Source organism: Ahaetulla prasina, chromosome 3 (genome assembly GCF_028640845.1).
Source record: "Ahaetulla prasina isolate Xishuangbanna chromosome 3, ASM2864084v1, whole genome shotgun sequence".
In the NCBI taxonomy this organism is placed as follows: domain Eukaryota; kingdom Metazoa; phylum Chordata; class Lepidosauria; order Squamata; family Colubridae; genus Ahaetulla; species Ahaetulla prasina.
The window spans coordinates 61336722-61360197 of record NC_080541.1 but is presented as its reverse complement, the minus strand read 5'-3'; the positions used below and the strand labels follow the sequence as shown (position 1 = coordinate 61360197).

Here is a 23476-nt window from a genome sequence, read left to right as displayed (position 1 = left end):
TTAATTATGTTTACCCTAATGCCCTTGCCTGGAGGTGCAAGCTTGCCTTTTTGCATTTATTTGAGGGCAACGATTCTGTTTTTGTATTAAGCCTGTAGTAAAGAAAATTCAAAGCAGTTCAAAGCATCAGTTAAGAAATGTGCAATACGCAATAAGCAAAATATTTTATATAAAGTGAAGCAGTGACCCCTAATGGGCTTTCCCTGTTACTACAGATTTTAGCCAAGGCCTTTTAAAGTCATATTAGATATGGATATTTAGTCATCACCTGAAGGCCTGCTAGGCATCAAAAATATATAAATTCCTCCATGGAATATATTAGACGAAACAGTGCCAGTAAGATATAAACATGTATATAGATTTGTTTTCTTATACTTTTATTCAAGAATTGAAAGCAAACAACGCATTTTAAATACAGGGAAAAATCACCTAAATGTTTATCAAGTTTAAATGTATTGTCCATAAGTCTGTTTTCATTGTTATCACCTATAATACAAGTTTACAGTGGTACAAAAATGGCAAACTTCATCTAATCATCATGGTAAAAAGCCTTAAAGTATCTGTATGAAGAATGACACTTGTATAGGCACATTGTGGTAGAAGAAATACATTTCAATTGTGCATTTTTAAAAATTATTTGGACCTAAATAATTTAAATGAGGTGTACTGAGTTCAATAAAAACTATTTTGTATACTTAAACTGTAGCTTTTTTATGTCTCAGAAATCTGAAGAAAAAATTTCAGAAAAGTCAGAATTCAGACTAATTGCTTAGTACATACAGCTGAAGTCCATGCATTGATAAAACATCATTACTCTTGTTACGGTATCTTAAAGTACTGTAACAAATGCTGCAGGATAGCAGCTTCATTAGGGTTTTAGTCCTAAACACTGATAATGGATTGAATTGCACTGAATTCAATGGAATTCACAACTGAGAAAGCATGCGTAAGATTTGTTGCAAGTCAATACATCCACATATACAGGTTTAACCAACTATAGAGATAATTTTATCAATTTCTCAAAAAATTGGATCTTCAGGAGGACAGTATTTGAGATTTGGCATTCCAATAAGAGATGCAATTCTACTGTCATTCATAAATACAAAAGTTTATTGGCACGTCATTAGTATAGAACGACAATGCTTTTCAATACCACAACATTAAAGACTTATCAAGTTATTCAAATACAAAACTACTGGTTTATCACAACTAAGGTATACAGTGCAGATTTAATAAAGATATACCAAAAAGATACAGTTCACAAATTCATTATGACCAAAATAAAAGCAAAAAAAATCCAATTCCTCTTTAGCTTAGAATTTTTGATAGGAATAAACTTATATATACATTATATATAAGTTTATTATATATAAGACAAACATACATTATTCCTTATAACATAGGAAATAGTTTAAAAATAACTTTAAATGAATTTATCTATAACAGAAGAAATAACTCTTAACCCTTTTTTAAAAAATAATTTGCAAATATTTCTCTGTTTTATACAGTATCTGACTGCTCATTAATTTATGTTTGAGGACACTAATTAGGTCAAGGTGCCAATTCATCCTTTAAAAACTACACAGAACACAGTGCCTTGGTACACACATACACATGATCTAGGGTGAAAGTTAATAAATAAAGAAATACTGCTGACACTATTTGCCTGTATGCTCAGAATTCAAGCCTTCTGCTCTACAACCCTTCTTCACTTCTATAGTACTTGCCTGAAATCACCTGTTGAAATGATTGGAGGCCTACTATGATACATGATGGACTACACTCAAACCTAATGATACCTACCCTAGAATAAAACTATGAGCCCAGTGACCAAGAACTTACTTCTGAATTGTCATACACATAAGTGTTTTACCAGCAATTTATTTGAATTTATAAGGGATAATGTTGCTTTAGAAAGCTTTATATATGTTGAGTCGAAATTTAAAATATTTTCTTTAAAAAAGCTATCAAAGCACCATATACCAAGAGATCCTGTTTATATTGAGGACTATTACAACATTTATGTTGAGAATAATTAAGTATGTATTTAATTTCTTACATCCTAGGTTTCGGAGTACTGTACTGTTTCCCACCAAATTGTACAATATTTATAGGGTTGAGAAAACAGAAGTGAAAAAAGATGTGGAAAGAGCAATATTTAACCAGTTACAGCCTTATCCTATCTAGTTTGCAATCTGCATATTTACAAATTAGTGTGTAGTTCTGACTCTGAATCAAAGTGCAACAAACAACTGCCATATGATTGTAGTACAGAATGAAACAGCTTTCCCCCTTTCTTTTTGCTTGTCATCTTTTCCAGTCTGGGGCAAGCAATAGCAAGTCAGCAACAACGGACATGAGGTCTTGGAGGAGGCAGTTCTGGTGGAATCTCTGGTTCTGGCTGTAGGGACAGGATGCTGTTGGACAATTCATTTCTTATTACATCCAAGGGCATCTTAAATGAACATCAAAAACACACGTCATCTTACACAGAATTCTACTGAAGCTGATATACTTACAACTATAAATACAGGTAGTCCTCAACTTACAACAGTTCTTTTAGTTCTTTTACAAAAGCACAGAAAAAAATGACATATGACCGTTTTTCACACTTATGACCATTGTAGCATCCCCATGGTCACATGATCAAAATTCAGACACTTGGAAACTGGCATGTATTTATGATGGTTGCAATGTCCCAGGGTCATGTGATCACTTTTTGTAACCTTCCAACAAGCAAAGTCAATGGGGAAGCCACTCATTTAACAACCGTGTTACTAATTTAGCAATGGCAGTGATTCATTTAACAAATGTGACAAGAAAGTTCATAAAATGGGGCAAAACTAACTTAACAACTACCTTGCTTAGCAACAGAAATTTTGTGGTTGTAAGTCAAGGACTATCTGTATATTCTCTCTACATCAATGTTTCTCAACCATTACATGAAGATGTATGGCTGGGGAATTCTGGGAGTTGAAATCACACATCTTCAAGTGGCCAAGGTCGATAATGCTTTACATCTATTTTCCATGCAAAGACTTGTTAATTAGCCTGAGGATGGCAGCATTTTAGTTTTTCATACACTGATACAAGTCACTTTTAAATAAAAAATGAAGAAAACAAAAAAGTATTGTAAACCATTAAACATACATTAATTAAATAGAAAAACAATTTTTACTGTGCAACAGGGTCATTTTCTAAATCATGTCACTTTGGCCAGTATCTGAGGCATTTCTCATTTTTGGGAACATCAGATTCTGAAGACACAAAATGACTTGAAGAGCCTTATGTAGTACCTAATCTGTAAGTACAAGACACCTAGAATGCATGCATAGTATTGCTTTCACAATCTAGTCTACATTTGTACCTTAAATTTAGATTATGTTAATTTCTTAAGTAAAATTAAAGGAGTATCCATAAAATTTCCTATTCCTTATATACATTAACATTCAACTACATTAATTATCCTAGGAAACATTTTAATTTCTGCCAACTGAAGCAAGCAAAAATAATCTTAAAATTGTTTCACAAAGGTATTTTAAACCGGGGTAGTCAACCTTTTTATACCTACCGCCCACTTTTGTATCTCTGTTAGTAGTAAAATTTTCTAACTGCCCACCGGTTCCACAGTAATGGTGATTTATAAAGTGTATCATCATCTGCACATGCCTCTCGCGCATCGTGTATTGGGGTTGGGGGGGGGGGTGCCGGCTACCAGCTCTGCTAGTCTGTTACAGCTGGGTAGTGTGGGGTGAGATGCGTGAGCTATTCTGGGACGAGGCTTTTTTGTTTGCGGTCGCATTATAGCACCATTTAGTTTCACTTATCTAATGTGAACTAAACTTATGCGCGGGCAATACAAATAGTATATTTTCAGAAATATACATAAATTGTCATAGGGAATTTTATGAAAACCTAATGAAAATGTTTTTAAATAATGCTATGAAAATTTTTTAAAAAGTCAATTAAGTTAAAAAAAAAGGAAAGTGCTTCAGTATCGGACAAAACCCCTACTGCCTACTATGAAAGCTGGAACGCCCACTAGTGGGTGGTAGGGACCAGGTTGACTACCACTGTTTTAAACAGTCAACATATTAAGCCCACAATCTTATATACAATTATCTCTGACTAAATTCCCTAAATAAACTCTAGAGTTTACTTATATTAAATGACATAGGAAGTTAACTTCTTACAGTACAAAGATCATTTACCTTTTTTAAAATGTCATCAACTAGTTTTAAAAATATTTCATCCACATTAAAATTATCCTTGGCACTAGCTTCACAAAAACGCATCCCGGTTATTTGCTGAGCAAACTATTAGGGAAAAAAAAAAAGGTTTATATTACTGTGTCAATTCAGTCTCAAAAATCAAATCATCTTTCATTGAATTGAAAAAAATAATCCTAAAACTTACTGTATGTTATAATAACATTAGGTAATTTTAACTATAAATAGGTAATATTTTGAAAATCATTTTTTTAAAAAATAGTTAACATTGCAAATATGCAGATCTAGTCTTTCAAAATTTTATTTTTACTGTCATTATGGTGATTTTTAGTCCTAGCAAATTTTTATTTCCTTGCAAATTCCTCAGTGTCAGAATTCCTCTGAAAAAATAACACTATTTTTTACATATTGAGATTTGGAAACTGACATAAGAATATAGATTCCTGATGTAAATTAATCAGAAATCCTTAGTGATCACATTATTGGTTTATTCTGTATATCACTTGTAAGACCTTAGCCTTAAGAAACACTTAACAGCAAACAAATGGAAATAGATTTGATATTACAAATATATTCAGTGCTAAGCTTCTGTGAACTTCACATTTCCATAAGAATGAACATTGACTTTTATCTTCACCTACTTTTTCTCCTTGTTGCCGACTAATTTCTCTGTCCACTTCACAGTCTAACTTATTTCCAACCAATAGTAGCTCTGCATCTTCTGAGGCATACTGGAAAGAAAAAAAACCACACACACACACCCAAAGTTATGCAATGGACTGCTTCCAGACGACGCTCTAATTTTCATATAAAAGAGAGTGGAGATATTAGTATGTTCTAATACTAATATTAGTATGACCAGTATGTTCTTCATAAATCACACTGTTGATCTGTGAACATCGTATCATGAAAGATTATGCTTTGTTTTAGTGGCTTTTTGATGCATGTTGTTTCTAATACAAATTTACTATTATCATGTAACTATAAAATAACTGAAAAACTGATAGAAAAATAATATACCAAATAGTATTAGATAGGGAAGATTTTGTCTTAATATTTACAACTATAATTACATAAACAGCTGCCAAATTTAGTGCTATTTTTTTTTGTTTAGGGATCAGCCTTTTCAATACCTTGCTACCACTTAATGCTTAAATATCAATCAATGACATATAAAAATCATAAATATTTCCTATTTTTAAAAGGTCATATAACTCATTTGTGAAATTTAATTTTGTACAATTTTAACGATTAACAATGTGGAAATATCTGATTATACAATACTGTACAGAATTCATAGTTAACATTCAAAAGATCTAGATAATGGCCACATTGCAATAGGAGAACTCTTCAGAACTGCCACATTTAGCACTGACATTAAACCTATTTTACGGACCAAAATTAACCCTATTCATTTTGGGAAACTGAAGCTTACCTTATCAATCATTTTCATCCATTTTGGTAAATCATCAAATGTCTCCTTCTTTGTGATGTCATATACCAATATTATTCCCTTGGCACTTCTGTAATAAGCTGAGGTAATGCTGTTGAATCTTTCTTGACCTGCTGTGTCCCTAGGAAGCAGCAGCAAATGTGGATACAAATATTTTATCATTTTACAGACCATCTCAAATTCCTACAATAAATAAACTTTATATCTTAAAGTCTGCAGTTTTCCTACCAAACCGGCAAGGGCTAAAAAAAAAAGAAAGAAAGAAAGAAAAAAGAAACCTCCCCCAAAGAAAATAACTTCTTGGAAAGAAATGTGCATGCAGAAGCTATCTTGTTTCTATGTATGTATTCAGTGAGTGATTGCAGTGGTAAAGCCATACAAGACAGCTATGTGACTGTGGATTCAAGCATGCAATACGATGACCATAAATCTTGTTATTAGTGCTTAGCTTCTACTTTACAATCTCACCAATTATGGCTAGACATATATTGTGGTATGTTGAAAAACAACAACACAAGAGCATAAGCCAAGTGAAAGTTCAAAGAAATGAGACATGGAGTTACATAATCTCAGGGTTTCAGTCAGATATGGATGTCACTTTATGGCTTCCTCAGATAGTACAAGGCAGAGAAGTATCCAGACCTGCTCCATTTGCTCATGGCAGCATTGATGGCAAGAGGCCTTGAGCATATGTTTCCTGTTCCTTCAGAGTCAAATCACTTATCTCAAAACAAACACATTTTCTCATAATTAAATCCTCCTGGTTCCAATGAAAGATTCAAAGGCGTTGTATGTTAAGGTTCATAAGAGAGTTTGTTTTTAGAATTTCAATCATGCTTGAATTAGAATAACTATTAATTTCCTTTCAGTTTGTCATACTGTTTTAGGTTTTCTAGGAAGAGATGAATACTTATTAAAGTTATTCTTTTAGTTTTCTTTGCCAACAATGCTATAATTGCTAACTTTACTATAACAACACTGTCACTCTAAATGGTTCCAGATGGCGCAACTGTGAATAAATGTCCTTTATTTTCTTTTTATTCCTAATTGCGTTTTTCCCCCATTATGTAAGCATCCCAGAGTCACTTAGGTATCATGGGTGTGTGTCTATGTGTGTGATATAAATTGAATAAATCGATAAAGTTGACATTACCCTGTAAGATGTAAATTTTTATAAAGTTCCTAACATAAAATATGCATGCTTTAATCTGAATACTTTGACTTCTTAAAGAAAGGAAGTTCTAATCTTGTTCCAGACAATCAGTTGCCTTAAACAAAGCACAAGCATTTCCTATAAACACACCCATATTACATACATATATACCTTACATTAATAAACTCAAATATCAATGTACCACAAGTACCTTTCAGATAGGGCATTTAGTAGTTTTAGGGTACACATTTTATGAATATTGAAATAATTAAATATTAAATATTATCTATACAAAAACCTATGCCTTTATGAATCTGTTTTTCCTGAACATGGAAAGTTAGATCTTTTTTTATACTACTAGTCTTTCAAGTAGCATTTTCATTTATCAACGTATTATTTTTTTTAATGAGAGCTTGCAATTCTGGTATTTTTTTTCCAAGTTTCTGACCAGGGAAAAGCAAATACTACCTTATTAGCACTTTTTATAAGACACATTACAATTTTCATTTTTGTCATATAGGGAAAAGGGTATGACTCTACGTACTTGACAAGGAAAGAGGCAGCGTAGGGCATTTTGGTATGCAGGACAGAGAAGCTGTCTTTTACCTACATTTTCTAGATGTCAGAAGGTTGATTTGGCAAATTGTGAAGAGCTTTTGCCTTGATATGACTAGGAAAGGATTTACACAGCTTCAGCATCAGGAATATCTTCCAGGTAAGTTCTTCTAAGATAATAGACTTGATTAAGATTCCCCAAATATTGCATTTTCTTATCCAAGAGAGAATGCAAAATATGCCAAACCACATTCTTAGGTCACAACAGACAATCCATTAAATGATGTCAGACATTTACAGAAAACATACAAATGGTTGAAGGCTTGAAGTTTATAGGAAGGCATTAATTCCCTGGAACTATTAAACTTCTCAAGAAGAAATTATTCTTGATATTAACATTAAAACAATTATTTAAGGAAATCAATTTTACTGGCCTGGAAACATGGGGAGGGGCAAAGGAGGCTTAAACATTTCTTTCAGTCAGAAATGGACACGTCACATAACTCTGAACTGTAGTGTTTCCTCAAGACCCTTTTCTGGGACCTCAGAGCATGAGTACTGAAAACTGAGCTGGGGAAAAATACACAAAACCCATGAAGTACGTTTTAAAATAGGCATAAAGAACTAATTTTCCTCAAATCCAGGCCCACTCCCATATATGGCCCCACCCATCTTGTTATCAACACTGCTCCCATGACTAGCAATGGGTAGCCCCCATATGACAGTTCAATACATATGTAGACTGAGTTAACGAACATTCTGACAGATTCATTAAACTCAGTGCACATACAAAAATGTTTCTGTATGCACAGCAAGATTATTTCCCCCCCAAATATATCTTTCTTAACAAGCTTGGTTTGAAGGTTCTTCCAATCAACAGGATAAATGTTTGCAGAGAGACAAAATAGCTAAATGGGGGGACAAGCCATAAACACTTCAGTATGCATATACTGAAGACTTAATAGTACCAATGGACAAAAACAGCAGTACTATATAGAAAATCCCACAGAACACAATTCTAAACTTCAGATGTAGCCATTGCAAAACATGTATGCATTCCCTGAGTTCTACATTTACAAATCCTCGAAGATTCTAAGAGCAGATATAAATCCATTTAATCCATAGGTCAAATGTAACTTTCTATTCAATAGTACAGAATAAGGAAATATATATGTAAAACCCAACAGTTGCTCTCCCACTTTAGACAGAGAAACAAATGTTTGGTTAGTTTCCATTATTATCAGTATCCATTATTATCATTGACCTTATCATGTATATTTATCATTACAATGACAATTTTTACACGGAGGCCCAAGCTGTGTAATCATTTTCGTGCCACTGAATTTTTGCAATTATATTCATGCTATCTATTTAGTCTTTTTGGATACCAAAGATAGGCTGCCCAAGAAAGATTCCAATTTGTTTTTCAGCCTTAACAATAACAACAATACTACATTTGGTATTTGGTAGCACTTTTTCACAGCCAGTTTTCTACTCACTGCTGCCAAGACACTCCCATTTCTATTTAATTTGAGCAAAGTAATGCTATCAAATTGGGGAATGCCTATAGCATATTTAATTATTGTACAGTAAAAAGCATATGAAGTCCACGAAGCCAAATGGCTGAAAGAAGTGCAGATGAAATCAGGAAAGAAGATTTCCTGCTACCGGAGAAAGTAAATAGACAGTAATGTTCTCAGAATTGCTTTTCTTCTTTCAGGTGCCAAGGCAAGCTAACTCAGAGATCCAAACTCTTTTACAATGGGCACAAAGAACTGGAGGGGGAAGATGAATTAGCTAACACACTATTCCCAGAAGAATGCCCTGAACACAAAAATGAATCAAATCTTCTGTTTCTATGCAGGTTACATTGTGATCTGAATCTTTTGCAATCACTGTTTATCTATTCACAATAGCACAGCCAATAAAGAGTCTGGGAAGACATGATTTTAAAAGTTTGTTCCCAATAACAATATTTCTTCTGGCACCACAATCCTTAGGGAGCAAATGTCAATAGGGAAGATGCCAGGGTAAAAATATTGTTAAACCTATGGTTAAGAACAAAACAATTATGTAAGGAGCCAAATATTTAAATTTTATAGCTTTAAGGGAAATATTTTTCTTTTAATAGTTACATCTTTTTATGCTGCCTACATTAGTTTATAAGTTAGCAAAAGATGAACGTGCATTATGTGAAAACTCTGCTGTATGTCATTGTTAACAATGCTTTTCAACTACTTTCAAAAAAACTTTGCCTAGATTATGAAAATATTCTAAACAGAATGCAAATAAGATGTGATAAGTATGTACTACCATTTCTAATGTAATAATCAGCATCTCTTGATGAGATACTTTTACTGAAAACCTAAGTCTTGATTTCATCTGTTCAAATGCAAAGTTATCTTTACCAAACATTTTTAAGAGGCTTCAATATAAAGGCATATTTAAAATGAAAATCGTATACTTGAACTCTAGCTTTGACTAAATAATTGTTTTGTGCTAAACACAAGATAACAGAATAGAGGAACACTAAAATTAACAATACTGATTTAACTGCATAATTGAAACTAAAGTGTCCTGCAAACTAGATTCCCCCCAATATCGAACCTGGAATTCCTTGATGCTCTCCCATCCAGTGCTAATCAGGTTTATTTTTACAGGAAATAAAAAATAAGCAGAAACATTTGTCAAGCTTGAAGCCCAGATTCTTTTAACGTTCTTTCTGTTTAATTCTACAGCTGAAGTCAGTTCTTAAGAAAACTTATGCAACAGGGATAGATAGTAAGATTCCAAGTTTTTAGAAGATGAATTGAGACATGGTGGAGAAAGGACAATCCTATAGCTTGAATGAGAAATTTGCCCAAATATTAAAATATAGTGTGTCAGTCACATTTGTACTGTGAAAGTCTTTCATCTAAAGTTTTTATTAACCAAATGGCTGAGAAAAACCCTTGTGTGCTTTACTCACTTCCACTGAATTGGAAAAAGCCTTCTAATTGTTAGAAGCAAACAACTGTATGGTCATTTCCAAGGTGGGACTAAAGAATGCAGAACAAGGGCAGTTTGACATAGAGGAGAAATTTATTCTGAGAGCACAGTACAAAATGTTGATTGGAGGTGGCCATATGGAACCCTCCCCAACAAGCCCCTTGCCGTGTTCCTCAAAAGCTCACAAAAGATGTACCCACCCTCTAGGAATTCTAAAAAGTGTGTTTAACTGGAATCCCCAAAGGGGACGCTCTGGAATCAGGCACCCTGTTTTGTTCTGGTTTTTTTTGTTTTTTGTTTTTGGGCTTGTTTAGCATTCTAGATAGTCGTGGCAATCTGCCTTTTAATATTTAAGATCTTTGGCATTCTGAAAGGAATGCTCACCTTTTGCTATTTTGAATCTTTGACTCAAATCTGTTGCAACTTCTCAGTCTTTGTTTCTAATGTAATTTCTAACCTTTTCCCCCTGGATAGGGTGGAGGGATTTGAATGACATGGCACACAGAGAAGATTGAATGACACGGAGGGTTTGATTTCCTTTCCATATCTTCAAGGAAAAGCTTTACTTACATACATAGTCTGAGTATTAAACAACTAACTAGGCAAACATCATTAGCAAATTTTATTATATATTAAAGTGTAGGAAATCTCATATGAAATGCTATTCCATTTATTTAAACCCTAAATTTAATGTATTTTTAAAAACCTTTATTGGAATATTTAAAGAAATACTATGCATGGAGAATTTCAGAACTAAAAGGGTCTCTATTGTGTGCTAGTAGGGATTGAACAGCCAGTAGCTTTTCAAAAGCTAAACTGTTCTGTATCACTCTTACCAAGCCACAATAATTGGTTAACTTTACTGTAAAAGACAGTGGCACATTAAAAAATCTACATTACCTCATTATTAGCTTCAGTACAAACCATCATGGCTAACCATCATTCTGGCTCAAGTACCAATTCTGTGGCCTTAGGATTCCAGATGGGAACACAGATGAGGAATGAAGTCATGCCAACAATTTTCATGTATTAGAGTAACGGATGATACGAAAGATGCAACAGCAATTAACTCAGATGGAAGCAAGACAAACACAAGGTGCGACAAACAGACTTGATGGTGACCTGCCAAGAGGAGTTAGTAAACTGAATTGACTGTATCTGTGCAAGAGAAGTATCACTAAACTGTTTCCATGGTATTATCCAAACAACCACTGCATCCCCCTCATCCCTACTAGGCTGTTAACATATCTGGTAGTTATTACTACTATTAATTATGCAAGAAGTTCTATTAATAAACTGGGCTAATAACATTAGCTAGCTTACAGAAGATTTTCTAAATAAAGCTGGATTAATCTCTCACAACAGCTATTTTCACACCACTGAATAATTTTGCGGCATGTAATGTGCTAGTTTAAAATTTTATCAGAAATGAAATAACATAGAAATTGCTTATGACAATCATCATACATATTTTGGCCATAAGGAATTATAACTCTATTTTTTTCTTATTAGAAATCACCAATCACAGAGAACAGTATTTTTTTCATTTCATTTTTTCGTGGATGCCAGTATCGTAGATGGAAGGGACTTTCCTAACTCTATTCAAGTTTAATACTGTGAATAAACTACCAATTTAATAATATTTAATTATTTAATTATCAAAAAATGATGCTGGAATTGCTGCACTATAATTTTTCCTTTAGAAAGTATGTTTTTTAATAAGAAGAAAGACAACTCAACTCAGCTTTGTTAAAAGGCAAAACACAATGAATAATTACTCAAGTATGAAATCATTAAAATACATTCTCCTTATTTAACTAATCTGAGTTGCTGAAGTTTGAAGTTGGAAAGCATATAAATTTAAATTTTTTTAAGTAACTTAAAAATAATTTAAATATGAATTATTGTAAACTGATTTGGGCTTAAAGATAGGAACAGAACAGCTCAATAAATAATATATGTCCATTTCAAATTGGTATTTCTACTTTCTGATCGCTATTTCACAAATTGCTTGTTTCTATGGCTATATGCTGTGTGTGAGAAAAAATTCAGCAGCAAGTGAGTTAAAAGTTAATTATATTAGGCAGCATACCACAACCATGCAAGAACACAAAACTTAAAAGAACATTCTGCTGGTTGCATTTTTTTTTACTTACCAGATTTGTAATCTAATTTTCTTTCCTCTTAGCTCTACTGTTTTGATTTTAAAATCAACACCTATAAATAAAATACAGTAAATAAAAGAGGAGGAATAAGCAGCAAATGCAAATACAAGTATGATAATATTTTGCTAGTTCATATATATGCAAGTTGAACACACGGATCTGTACTGTGTGGGAGATAAAAGATATTGTATATGGATCTTAGCACTACAAAACTGAAAATGCTTTCAATAAGTATAAAAGTTTCGATGTTATGAATACTTAACGTAAACTAGACATGTCTCATACCTTGACCAGTTTTATAGGAACCATCTGAAACTTTACATTAAAAATACTTCTAATTTGTTCTAAGTCAGTAGAAGGAAAAATCATGCTAGAAAAACCAAGGCTGATTTCTTACTGAAAGGAATTTTGTTCAATTTCAGTGTGCTCATAGAAAGTATGTGGCATTCTGATATATTTTTGTTTCACTATTGTCAATAAAACCCCCAAAACTTCAAAAAATTATCTTCCATTAAGTTCATATATCATATATATTTCCCAAGTATAACAGTACAATTGAAATCTGATCTTGAGAGTACATTGCAAATGGATGAGATAAATGGTCAGCCATGAGTGCCATATCATTGGCTTCAAACAATATTTATTAAAAATACATTAGACTCACAGAAAACATTCATTGACAAAGTAAAGATATACTAGATACACAGACAATATTCTTTAACGTACATAAAATATGACACAAACATTTTTAAAGAAATATTGATCAAGATCTGCAGAGTATTCAACTTGTTTTATGTGCTCAAAGGAATACTGGTCCTTTACTTTTCTAGTAGGTGTTAAGGCGTAATAATTGGACAATTTTCTGAAATTGATCAAATTTTCTAAAAAAAAAATGACCAATAGCCTGATATGTGCCCAGTTGCTCTTTTGGATTTTAAGTCATATTGTCTCTAAATGTAGATTATCTGATCTAAGAGTTACACCTTCCTGAGTTGGAAGGAAAAAGAAACTGCCCCTTATAGTGCTTCCAAAATGCTCCTTATTTGCCTTATTATTATTGTCATTGGCCACTTTTATTTTTCTTTTCATTTGAACATGAACTGCTTACAGACTGCTAACACAGTCTGAAGTACTTACATTCTACCCTGATCTAGAGGCTTTATCTCTAAGTCACAGGAAGGAAAATTAAGTGTACTCTTTTAGAGACAATTATTAGCAGGTACTCTTTGGTACTGTTTATGTAATAGGAGAGGAACCCCAAGAGTTGCTTATAAAAATATAAAAGCAGCACTTTGTGTTCTTGAAGAAGACAGGTGAGAATTATGATAGGCAGAGAAAAAATGCACAGGAAAGCAATTAAAGGAGTTGGCAATTCCTATTTATTTACTACTCATGATAGAAGGTTATGTTTCTTCACAAAGACCATCCTTTTGAGTAATATGCCAAAAATCATATTCAGAAGTGATCTCTGCATTCATTAGAGTATATTCCCAGATAGTAGTGCATAGAAGTGCAATCTATGTAAACTATGTCAATTGGGGAACAAGTAGGGCAAAGGGCAAAAAAACAAATACAGAATTAGATGTCGTCCAGCATGAGAAAATCACATGTCAGAAAGATGGCCTTCATAATGCTGCAATAGACTGTAAAATCAAAACCATGTTTTATCAGTGCTGTTTAGAGCTGTGCAACTCTACAAGTCAAACCAATTAGCATAATGTTCAGTGTATTCTGAAAAATGCTAGGATAAAATCATAAATAACATTGGTGTGAAATTCTCACAGCAATTTTCCTACAACCTAGTAGATAAATCCTGCAAGTCATATAATCATTGAAAATAATAAGAATCTCAAATTGTTTATTATCCAAAATCAACAGTAATCATAAAATAAAATCATCCCTGTTTTGCTTCTTTTTATACTACTTCAGATGTTTATAACTTGCCACTGATCTCGATTCTTATTTCAAAACCAGCATTTTTTTTACTATACTATCAATTTTGTTAGCCATAAAAAATGGTCCAATCCAGAATAAATGGTTGTTCAGTCTTAAAACCAAAATTTACAACATACTTAAATAAAGAGCTCATTTTACTGCTTGCTAACTGATTTAGGGCAATGGGATATTTGATTCCAGTGTAATATATTCTTATATTTCACTATAATGTTTGTCTGTACAATGTAGATTTGAATCTGAACTTGGAACAAAAAGCTTTATAGAGAAATGCACTGGCAGATGTTGGCTTTTTATATGAGGATTAAATGAAAAATATTTCTTGGTTTTGAAAAATATTAATCAGATGTGTACAAGCCATTGTTTTAAGCAAACCAAATCAATTCTATACTTCCTTAAGGAAAAATGTAGAATACCTGTCTGCTCAGAAGCTGAAAATCCTCCCTGCCAAAATCCAAGCAGAATTTTCAGCCCATGTGGCCTACACCAGGCCTCCCTTGTCTGTCCGAGTAATGCTACAACTTATTGTGTTGCCTGTCAGCTCAGAAGCTGAAAATCCTTCTAATATTTCAGCTCCCTCATGTCTCTTGGGCTGACTGAAAGAGCTACCTGCTGAAGGATGTCAGCTGTCCTCATATACGGAAAAGAACTTCTTTCACGCAGTACAGAAACAAAACTGAATTTATCAAAATTTGAGCTCAGTTTCTGCACCCTGCAGGAGAATGTCAGGTCTATTTCATGTGCACTATGCACGTAAGGGACCATCTTCAGGAGGTGCAGAAATGGAACTAAGGTCTTTAGAATCTGAGCTCTGTTTCTCCATTTGGCCAACAGAGTTTAGCACTTCTCTATATACTGAGAGAAACACATTTGGTGGGGAGTAGAAGCCAGAAAATATTACAAAGGGTGATCACATGATTGTTTGATGCTTGGCAACCAGTCCAAGCACCCATCCTAGATCATGATCACGTAACTGCTGGGAAGAAAATTTTAAAAATAGCCAGAAGGCTGTTTCCAAGGCTATTGTAACTTCAACCAGTCATTAAATAACCAGTCTTAACATATGACTACCTAGAAGTACAGTAGTAAAGCCTTTATATCTATTGCCTTAAGAAGTGAATACTTGTTTGTTGAAATCCAGAGGTTTTGTCCATTTCGTTTTCACCATTGCTTTGTAATGGCATTAGACCAAGTTACATTTAAGATACTGAAGTTGATTTCAAACTTAATATTTTGGGGACATTGGTGTCTGGGGTTCTGATGATTTTACTTTATGGGTTATACAGCACAGTTCCCAACCTTTCTGGCTTGGTGGACTGGTGGAGGCAGCGGGGAGAAGGGATGGTTTTGCGCACGTGAATGCTGCTTTTACAAATGCAGCTTCATGTGCATGCTCATCCACCACTTCCACTGCTTGGTTCCGGGCGGGCTCAGTAGAACTTTACTAAGATGTTGTTGGAAGCACCTGGGAAAGGTCATTCTGAATTCTGTCATTAAATGTTACCAATATATTCTCGCTTCTTTCAACTGGTGCCAAATGCTAAACTCTTGATGGCAATCTTATACTACTGCCTGGCTGTAGCAGTAGACTAGTCAAGACAAGCCACTGATGATTAATGAACAAAATGGTTTGGGAAGTAGAAAACCACTACTTAGGATAGTGTAGAACTATCTGAGGAGTTGGAGTTTGCAGCTTTAAAATGTTTCTGGTTTGACACCAGTCCTGCAATTTGTTTAGGAAAATATTTACTCAACATGTCAGCTGCATCTATTCTTGAAAAAATGAAGCAGATCAAATAAACATGTTATTTACAACAAATTTCTAAATTGCCCTTCAACTCAGAAAGGAGATAATTTAAATTTGTCCAAAAACTTATACATGTGTGATTTGTATATTCATATAGAGGTTTAGGATTATGCCGTAAACTAAACTACATAATACCAAGTAACCAAGTAATCAACCAACAAATCAAGTAACCAACCAAAGTGTGGATATGTGAGAAAAGATTTTCAGAAATAGTTTATCATTTTGGCCGACGGTGTGGCATAATAATTACTCTTATACTGTAAAGCACAAGTTAGGAAGATGGGAAATGGATTTGACTTTTCTGTTCCAGATTTTAAGAGGCATTTTGTACATTATGTAGAAAATCTCAGCTACTAAAAACAAATACAAAATTTAAAGAAATTATGAGTCAGAGCTATTCATTAACTTCTGCAATCTTTGTTTCCAGTTTCTAAAGTTAGTGTACATATGAGTATTGGTAAGTTACTATTAAAAGTAACATGTATTGCAATCGAGTACATGTTTACACAGAAGTTAAGTCCTCCTGATTGCAATGAGATATGCTTCAAGGTATAGGACCAAAGCCAAAGTAATGTTATTATACCTATACCTATATTCTGATTTAAGTTACATGGATTTATAGCGATTAATCCAACATTAAATAAAAAGAAAACCCATTTTTTAATCATAAAAAAGAAAAAAAGTGTGAACTATTACATTTAAGAATCAAATGTAGTATATGCAAATCATATGTATTAAAATATATTTCAGTGAGTCTTATATAAATCCATTTAAATGTATATCGACCTATCATTAACATGAGTAAAATGAGAAGCATATAGAAAGATTCCCTGTAATTTTATATAGTGGACAGTCCTATAAAGTCTCACAAGCATACAAACATTACTGATCTTGAGTTGAATATTATATGATTGTTGTAAGATTCTACTATACTAAATGAATTAATAGGCATAAAGAATGCAGACAGTTAAAACAAGGTATCAGCCACATTAAAAGCCAAATCTCTCTATTCTCAAATTCCAGCTGCATTTTTTTCACAACTATGAAATGGCCTGTGAAATAAACAAACAATAAACATATTTATTTCACAAATATTTTAGGAAAGTAAATCTGATCTGGTCTGATCAAGGTAATTAATTTCTTAATTTGTCTAGTCCAATAAGAATAACTTATCTATTTACAGGTACAATGAACTTCCTATCTGATTTCTGAAGTGTATTTCAGGACAGTGGTTTTCAAGACAAATTAGGGACTATTTCTTTTAAGAGGTCACTACTGTCATTATAATTTTTATGAAAAACAACTTACGCATCAACATCAGTCTTCATGTGTTGATTAGGAAACCCACAGATGTAGCAAATGCATTTCATTAACTCAAACTACAAATTCTTTCCGGTTCAAATTAAGCATACAATCCCAGAGGTTTCCCAAGAGACAAAAGAAGTGTGTGAAGTATTATTAGAAGCAAGAATTCTATAAATTACTAAAAGTAATCCATAAAGGTTTCACTCAAAAGAATTGTATTAAAATATTAAAGCTGCAGTCCTAACTACATCTTGGAGTAAAAATCCTATTGCAAACAGTGAAATTTACTTCTGAAAAAATATGCATAGCACTGCCACACGACAACCCGAGTTTTTCGTTAGGAAAAACATATAAACCATAAAGGAATATTTCAAACGATTGATAATTTTTAAAGTAAATCTTTCCCTGATCTGTTTCTATGTTGTCAAATGTACAGGTTTTTCTGGATACCAAGCCAAAGAGACAATCTTATACTTTTAAGTTTCCCTCTCTGGCTTATTCCAATGAGAAAAAGTTATCATGCTGCAGTTAAGCGAGACAATCAAGAAATAAAACGCTCTGGAACGAACTTCCCCCTGGCTTATGTCAAGTGCCTGATCTTCGGACCTTCCGTCGTGAGCTCAAAACACATCTATTTATTCAAGCGGGACTGGCATAATAGTGTCAAATTTTAATTTGGGGCTTTATTAATATTTTTAAAATTTTTTAAACTAAATTTTAACCGGGTTTTATTATTTATATGTCTATTTTAAATATTTGGCCTATTTAATAAGTTTTTTAGATTATTGTTTTACTTTGTATATTTATGTGTTTTTTATATGGCTGTACACCGCCCTGAGTCCCTAGGGAGATAGGGCGGTATAAAAGTATGAATAAATAAATAAATAAATAAAACAAGGGAGATCTATAGCCACGTGCCTTAAAAAAACCTTTGTAAATATTTGCAGCTAGATCACAGTTGACCATGGCCATTTATATCCAAATGGTCAAAAAGAGCTTCAGAATGTGCCCTCAATAGCAGTAGACAAATACTGTATTGTGATTATTGAAGATCTATTGATGGTTAAAAAAAGCAAAACTTTAAAATCTTTTCTGATGGTGACTTTGAGTCTGCAACTGTCTGGACAAGTTGCTGCAGTTTTCTTGGCAAGATTTTGGAAATAGCTTGCCATTGCCTTTTCCCTAGGGCTGAGTGTGAGTGACTGGCCCAAGATCACGCAGCTGGCTTTGTGCCTAAAATGGGACTAGAACTCATGGTCTCCCAGTTTCTAGTCTGGTGCTTTAACCACTTTATGAAACTGGCATCCTTGCTCTTCTAAATAGCCAAACCTAATTACAGAAATAAATGTGAATTTTTGTAACATTTCCTAATGAAAGAATAATTCTAGTCATTTTAATCTAGGACTGTGGGTTCTTACAGTTTAAACTTTATGAAGCAAAAGATTATTACTTATGATGAGAGCTGAGCACAATATCCCAGGTCCAAGTACACACAAAAGTATATAAAAGGACCGATGTCTTGGCAGCCTTATTTTTGATTTCTGCTCCAATGAACCAAGAAAAAGTGCCTCCCAGGGGTGAAATCCAACAGGTTCTTGAGAACCGGTAGCAGAAATTTTGAGCAGTTCAGAGAACTGGCAGTGGAAATTTTGAATAGTTCAGAGAACTGGCAAATACCACCTCTGGCTGACCCCCGAGTGAGGTGGGAATGGAGATTTTGCAGTATCCTTCCCCTGGAGTGATACTTTCCCTGCCACACCTACCAAACCACGCCCAAAGAACCGGTGGTAAAAAAAAAATTTGGATTTCACCACTGGTGCCTCCCCATCCTGTGATAAAGCAATGCACTATATATCAGTGTTTCTCGATCTGAGCAGTTTTAAGACTTTTAACTCCCAGAATTCTGTCAGCTGGAGAATCCCTGGGAGTTGGAAGTTACACATCTTAAAAACATGTTTATTTCTTAAAAGGAGAATTTCCCCGACATACATAACACCCTGCAAGTTACCGTCACTGTAAGCATTTCCAATTGGGCCACACTTGCGCGTGGAAGCGAAGGGTAGGAGGCAGTGGTGGGTTTCAAATTTTTTTTACTACGGGTTCTTTGGGTGTGGCTTGGTGGGTGTGGCAGGAGAAGGCTACTGTAAAATCTCCATTCCCACTTCACTCTAGGGGGAAGGTTACTCAAAAATCCCCATTTCCTCCTTATCAGCTGGGACTTGGGAGGCAGAGAATAGATGGGGGTGGGGCCAGTTCAGAATTTTTACTACCGGTTCTCCGAACTACTCAAAATTTCCGTTATCGGTTCTCCGGAACTGGTCAGAACCTCCCGAACTGGTCAGAACCTGCTGAAACCCACCTCTGGTAGGAGGGGGAGAGGATTCCAGGCCAGCCATTGTTTAAGGCAGGACTCTCCAACCTTGGCCACTTTAAGCCTGGAGGACTTCAACTCCCAGAATTCCCCAGCCAGCTTTGCTGGCTGGGGAATTCTGGGAGTTGAAGTCCCAGGCTTAAAGTGGCCAAGGTTGGAGAGCCCTGGTTTAAGGGATGTTCCCCGGCATTAACTGGGAAGCAGCATCCCCAGGGAAAGAAAAGGCGAGTTCGAAGAGCGCAAATCCAACACTTGCCCAGCCCTGAACTGCGCCCTCGGCTGCCCTCATTCCCCCCCCACTTCCCCACCGATCTCTCCCCCCAACACTTCCCCGCATCCGCCTCTCACGCGATCTGGCGCCGTCCATCTCCCCAAGGCAAGGTCGCCTTTGCCTGCCTCTGTTTCTCTCTTGCGGGTCCCTCTCGTACCTACGGTGGACTTGCAGGCCTCGCAGAAAGTGTCGTCCGTGAAGCGCTCCATCAGGCTGGTCTTGCCGACGCCTCGCGAGCCGATGATGATCACCTGCAGCTTGAAGTCGGCCGGCCGCGGCGGCTGTTTCCTGCGGCGGGCCTGAGGCCCCGAGAGCGCCGGAGAGACCCCGGCCGAGCCCAGCCCGCCGCCGCTGCCGCCACCTCCGCCGCTGCCGAGCCCCGGCCCCCTCCGCTGCAGCCCAGAGCCCGGCTCCATCCACACATATGCGGCTCTCGCGGCCCACTCCCCGCCACCTCAGTCAGGGCCCGGCCCGAGACCGGCTGCCCTCGCCCGCCGTGCGCGACACCTTGTCCCGGCCTGAGAGAAGAAACAGCAAAAGAAAAACCGAGCTCCAGCCAGTGGGTGCAACCGCCCGGAAGTGAGGCCAGAGGCGGCCCTAAATAGTGGGTGTCGAGATGCGCCCCCTTGCGGTCAGGAGGACTGCAGGTGGGGAAACGGGAACGGTCTATTATTTTTCTCCGCGTATTTGATTACCTGAATCAGGGGTCTGCAAACTTGGCTGTTTTAAGACTTGTGGAAAGCTGGCTGAGGAACTCTGGGAGTTGCAGTCCACAAGTCTTAAAACAGCCAAGTTTGCAGACCCCTAACCTGAATCATTAGTAGTCTGGAAGAACAGGCAGGTCGTACCCCTCAGGCTCCTCATACTCTGTGGGAACAGTTCTTACATAGGGAGTGTGTTTTTAAAATCTCTGTCCTTTTAAATTACCAGTTTTTATCTTCAAGCACCACAATGGGGAATACACAGGCTGTTTGCCAACTGCATTCACAACTGGTGGCATTGTTTTTGGTATGTACTCACCATTATGTGCCTGCTTACTCTCTTGTAATCCCTTCTTTTTCAATGAATATAAATATAAACATTAATTTTCTTCTTGCTAACTATCCTAGCATCGGTTGAATATTCCAGAGGATGGGGGAATGACTAGGAGAAAACAAAAGCTGGAAAGTGTGGAACCAGTGGTGGGATTCAGCCAGTTCGCACCGCTTCGGGAGAACCGGTTGTTAACTTTCTGAACAGTTTGGCAAACTGGTTGTTGGAAGAAATCATTAGGGCAGAGAACCGGTTGTTAAATTACCTGAATCCCACCACTGTGTGGAACTGATTAGTTCTTGTCAGTCAGGTATCCCTGCTCTGCTGGGGTGAGCATTCCAAAGGATAGTGGAATAGGGAAAAGAAAAGTAAGTCATGATCACATGATTTCCCACTTAGCAATTGCTTTACTTAGCAAGGGAGTTGCTTTCCCAATTGTGGTGTTTAAATAAGGATTACCTCTAATACCCTCCACTGCTGCCTGAAATTGACAAGTTTTTAAGTAATTACATGCTGAAGGCTTTTGGTGTCTAACCAGCTCTAGCACATTCATGGAATTATGAAACTGTAAAAAATGATTTTAGATACATATATCTCACCCTTTTTTTGCAATTTTTTCAGTGTAATTTTTGTTGCTGATGCCAAGAAACTTAAAACAGTGGTTCCCCCTCCCCAAACTTGGCCTTCTTTGCTTTTCAGGTGTCTAATAATCCTAGCTTTGGATGGTCATTAAAACTTTTTCATTTCACATCCCTTTTGGATTACTTTACATATAATTCATTCAGTAGTGGGTTTCACTTACCTTCACTACTGGTTCGGAACTATGAGTGTGTATGCGCTCGCGCTAGCTTCACTTGCATGTAGTGCTTCACATGCGCAGAGTGTCTGTGATTACATTTGGGCGGGTGGGTGGAGCCTCCTGCCACCGCTGCTGCTACCAGTTTGCCTGAATTGGGGCAAACTAATAGAAACCCACCAATGAATTCATTTTACTCTCTATTTTTTAAGATTTGTTTTCTAAATAGATGTAGTTTGATATTACTATACATTTTATACTTTAAATCACCATAGTTCCTCTCTGGGGCCAAAATGAAGCTCATAAATGTAAACATATAAAAATAAGAAAGTACCATATTTAATGGATGGTTGTATTAAACGAGTCTCACTGAGAATTGCTAATTTTTCAACTAATTGCTCTTAGTGTGCCTTTAAGAACAGCAACCTAGAAAGATGATAATATTTATTGTGAAGTTGTGAAAGATAACTGTCTGTTTCCATAACATGAAGACACTGTTGCAATTACAAAAATACTGGAACACCTTTTAAAATCTTAATTTTCAACCAAAGCTCTAGCTTCTTTCCTTAAGGAAAAAAATAGCTGAAGAAAAGCTCCAGATATCTTCTTCTAAGAACCTTTTGTCCATGAGACACAGAGTTGTGATTATTTTATTGGGAAAAACAATTTAAAAATCAATAAGTTAAAAAAAAATCCAAGTGTTGCCATTTTTGTGATAAATTAAACCATCTTTTCACAGTACTGAGGACCTAGGGACAAAAGCTGACAGAATATCTGCAGTTATAAGATTAAGAGTGCAACCATTTGAACTTTTCAAATGACATCACGTAAATAGGATTCAGAAACAACAGCAGAGTTTTGCTCCTTTGTTTGTCTGCCCAGAAGTACAGTATTTTTTTTAAATTTTCATTAGGAGTTCTAAATCAAGCTTCTTGGGGGAACAATATAAATACATTCTAGTATAATATATATGCCCATCACAGATTTCAGTTTATATCCTTTACAAAAATATTATATTTCATCAACAGAATATAAACAAAGAGCATATGGCCTCACTTTTAATTTGCTTCCTTCCAGAGCCACCTGTCTTTCAAAATCACCTTGTTTTGCTTAGTTTATATTGTAATAGTAACTTGTTTCTGAGTTTGTTTGAAGCTATTATGGAACTAGCTTATGTATCAACAAAGCTGCTTCTTAGCCTGTTTATATGGTGCTAAGATTCACTAAATTAGGGAAAATATTTGTAGGCCTCCAGATAATACTGAATTACAGCTCCTACAAAACAGGATCTATGGATGCAGGAGCTGTAGCTCGGGAATATCTAGAAAACCAGAGATTCCTAACCACTGCAGTAGACAAGTTCAACTTTTCACAAAACTGTATACACAGGTAGTTCTT

At 35.5% G+C, this 23476-nt stretch overlaps 1 protein-coding gene across 1 annotated transcript; it reads right to left on the bottom strand.

Annotated features, from left to right (window-relative positions):
• Nucleotides 1-356: 356 nt before the first annotated feature.
• On the bottom strand, nt 357-20823 carry RAB12 (RAB12, member RAS oncogene family). Its single transcript, XM_058175762.1, has 6 exons — nt 20408-20823; nt 12535-12595; nt 5665-5803; nt 4871-4960; nt 4212-4316; nt 357-2455 (listed from the first exon to the last, which is right to left on the bottom strand). The coding sequence occupies exons 1-6, from the start codon at nt 20664-20666 to the stop codon at nt 2342-2344; spliced, it is 768 nt and encodes a 255-aa protein (XP_058031745.1). The 5' UTR covers nt 20667-20823; the 3' UTR covers nt 357-2341.
• Nucleotides 20824-23476: the final 2653 nt, after the last annotated feature.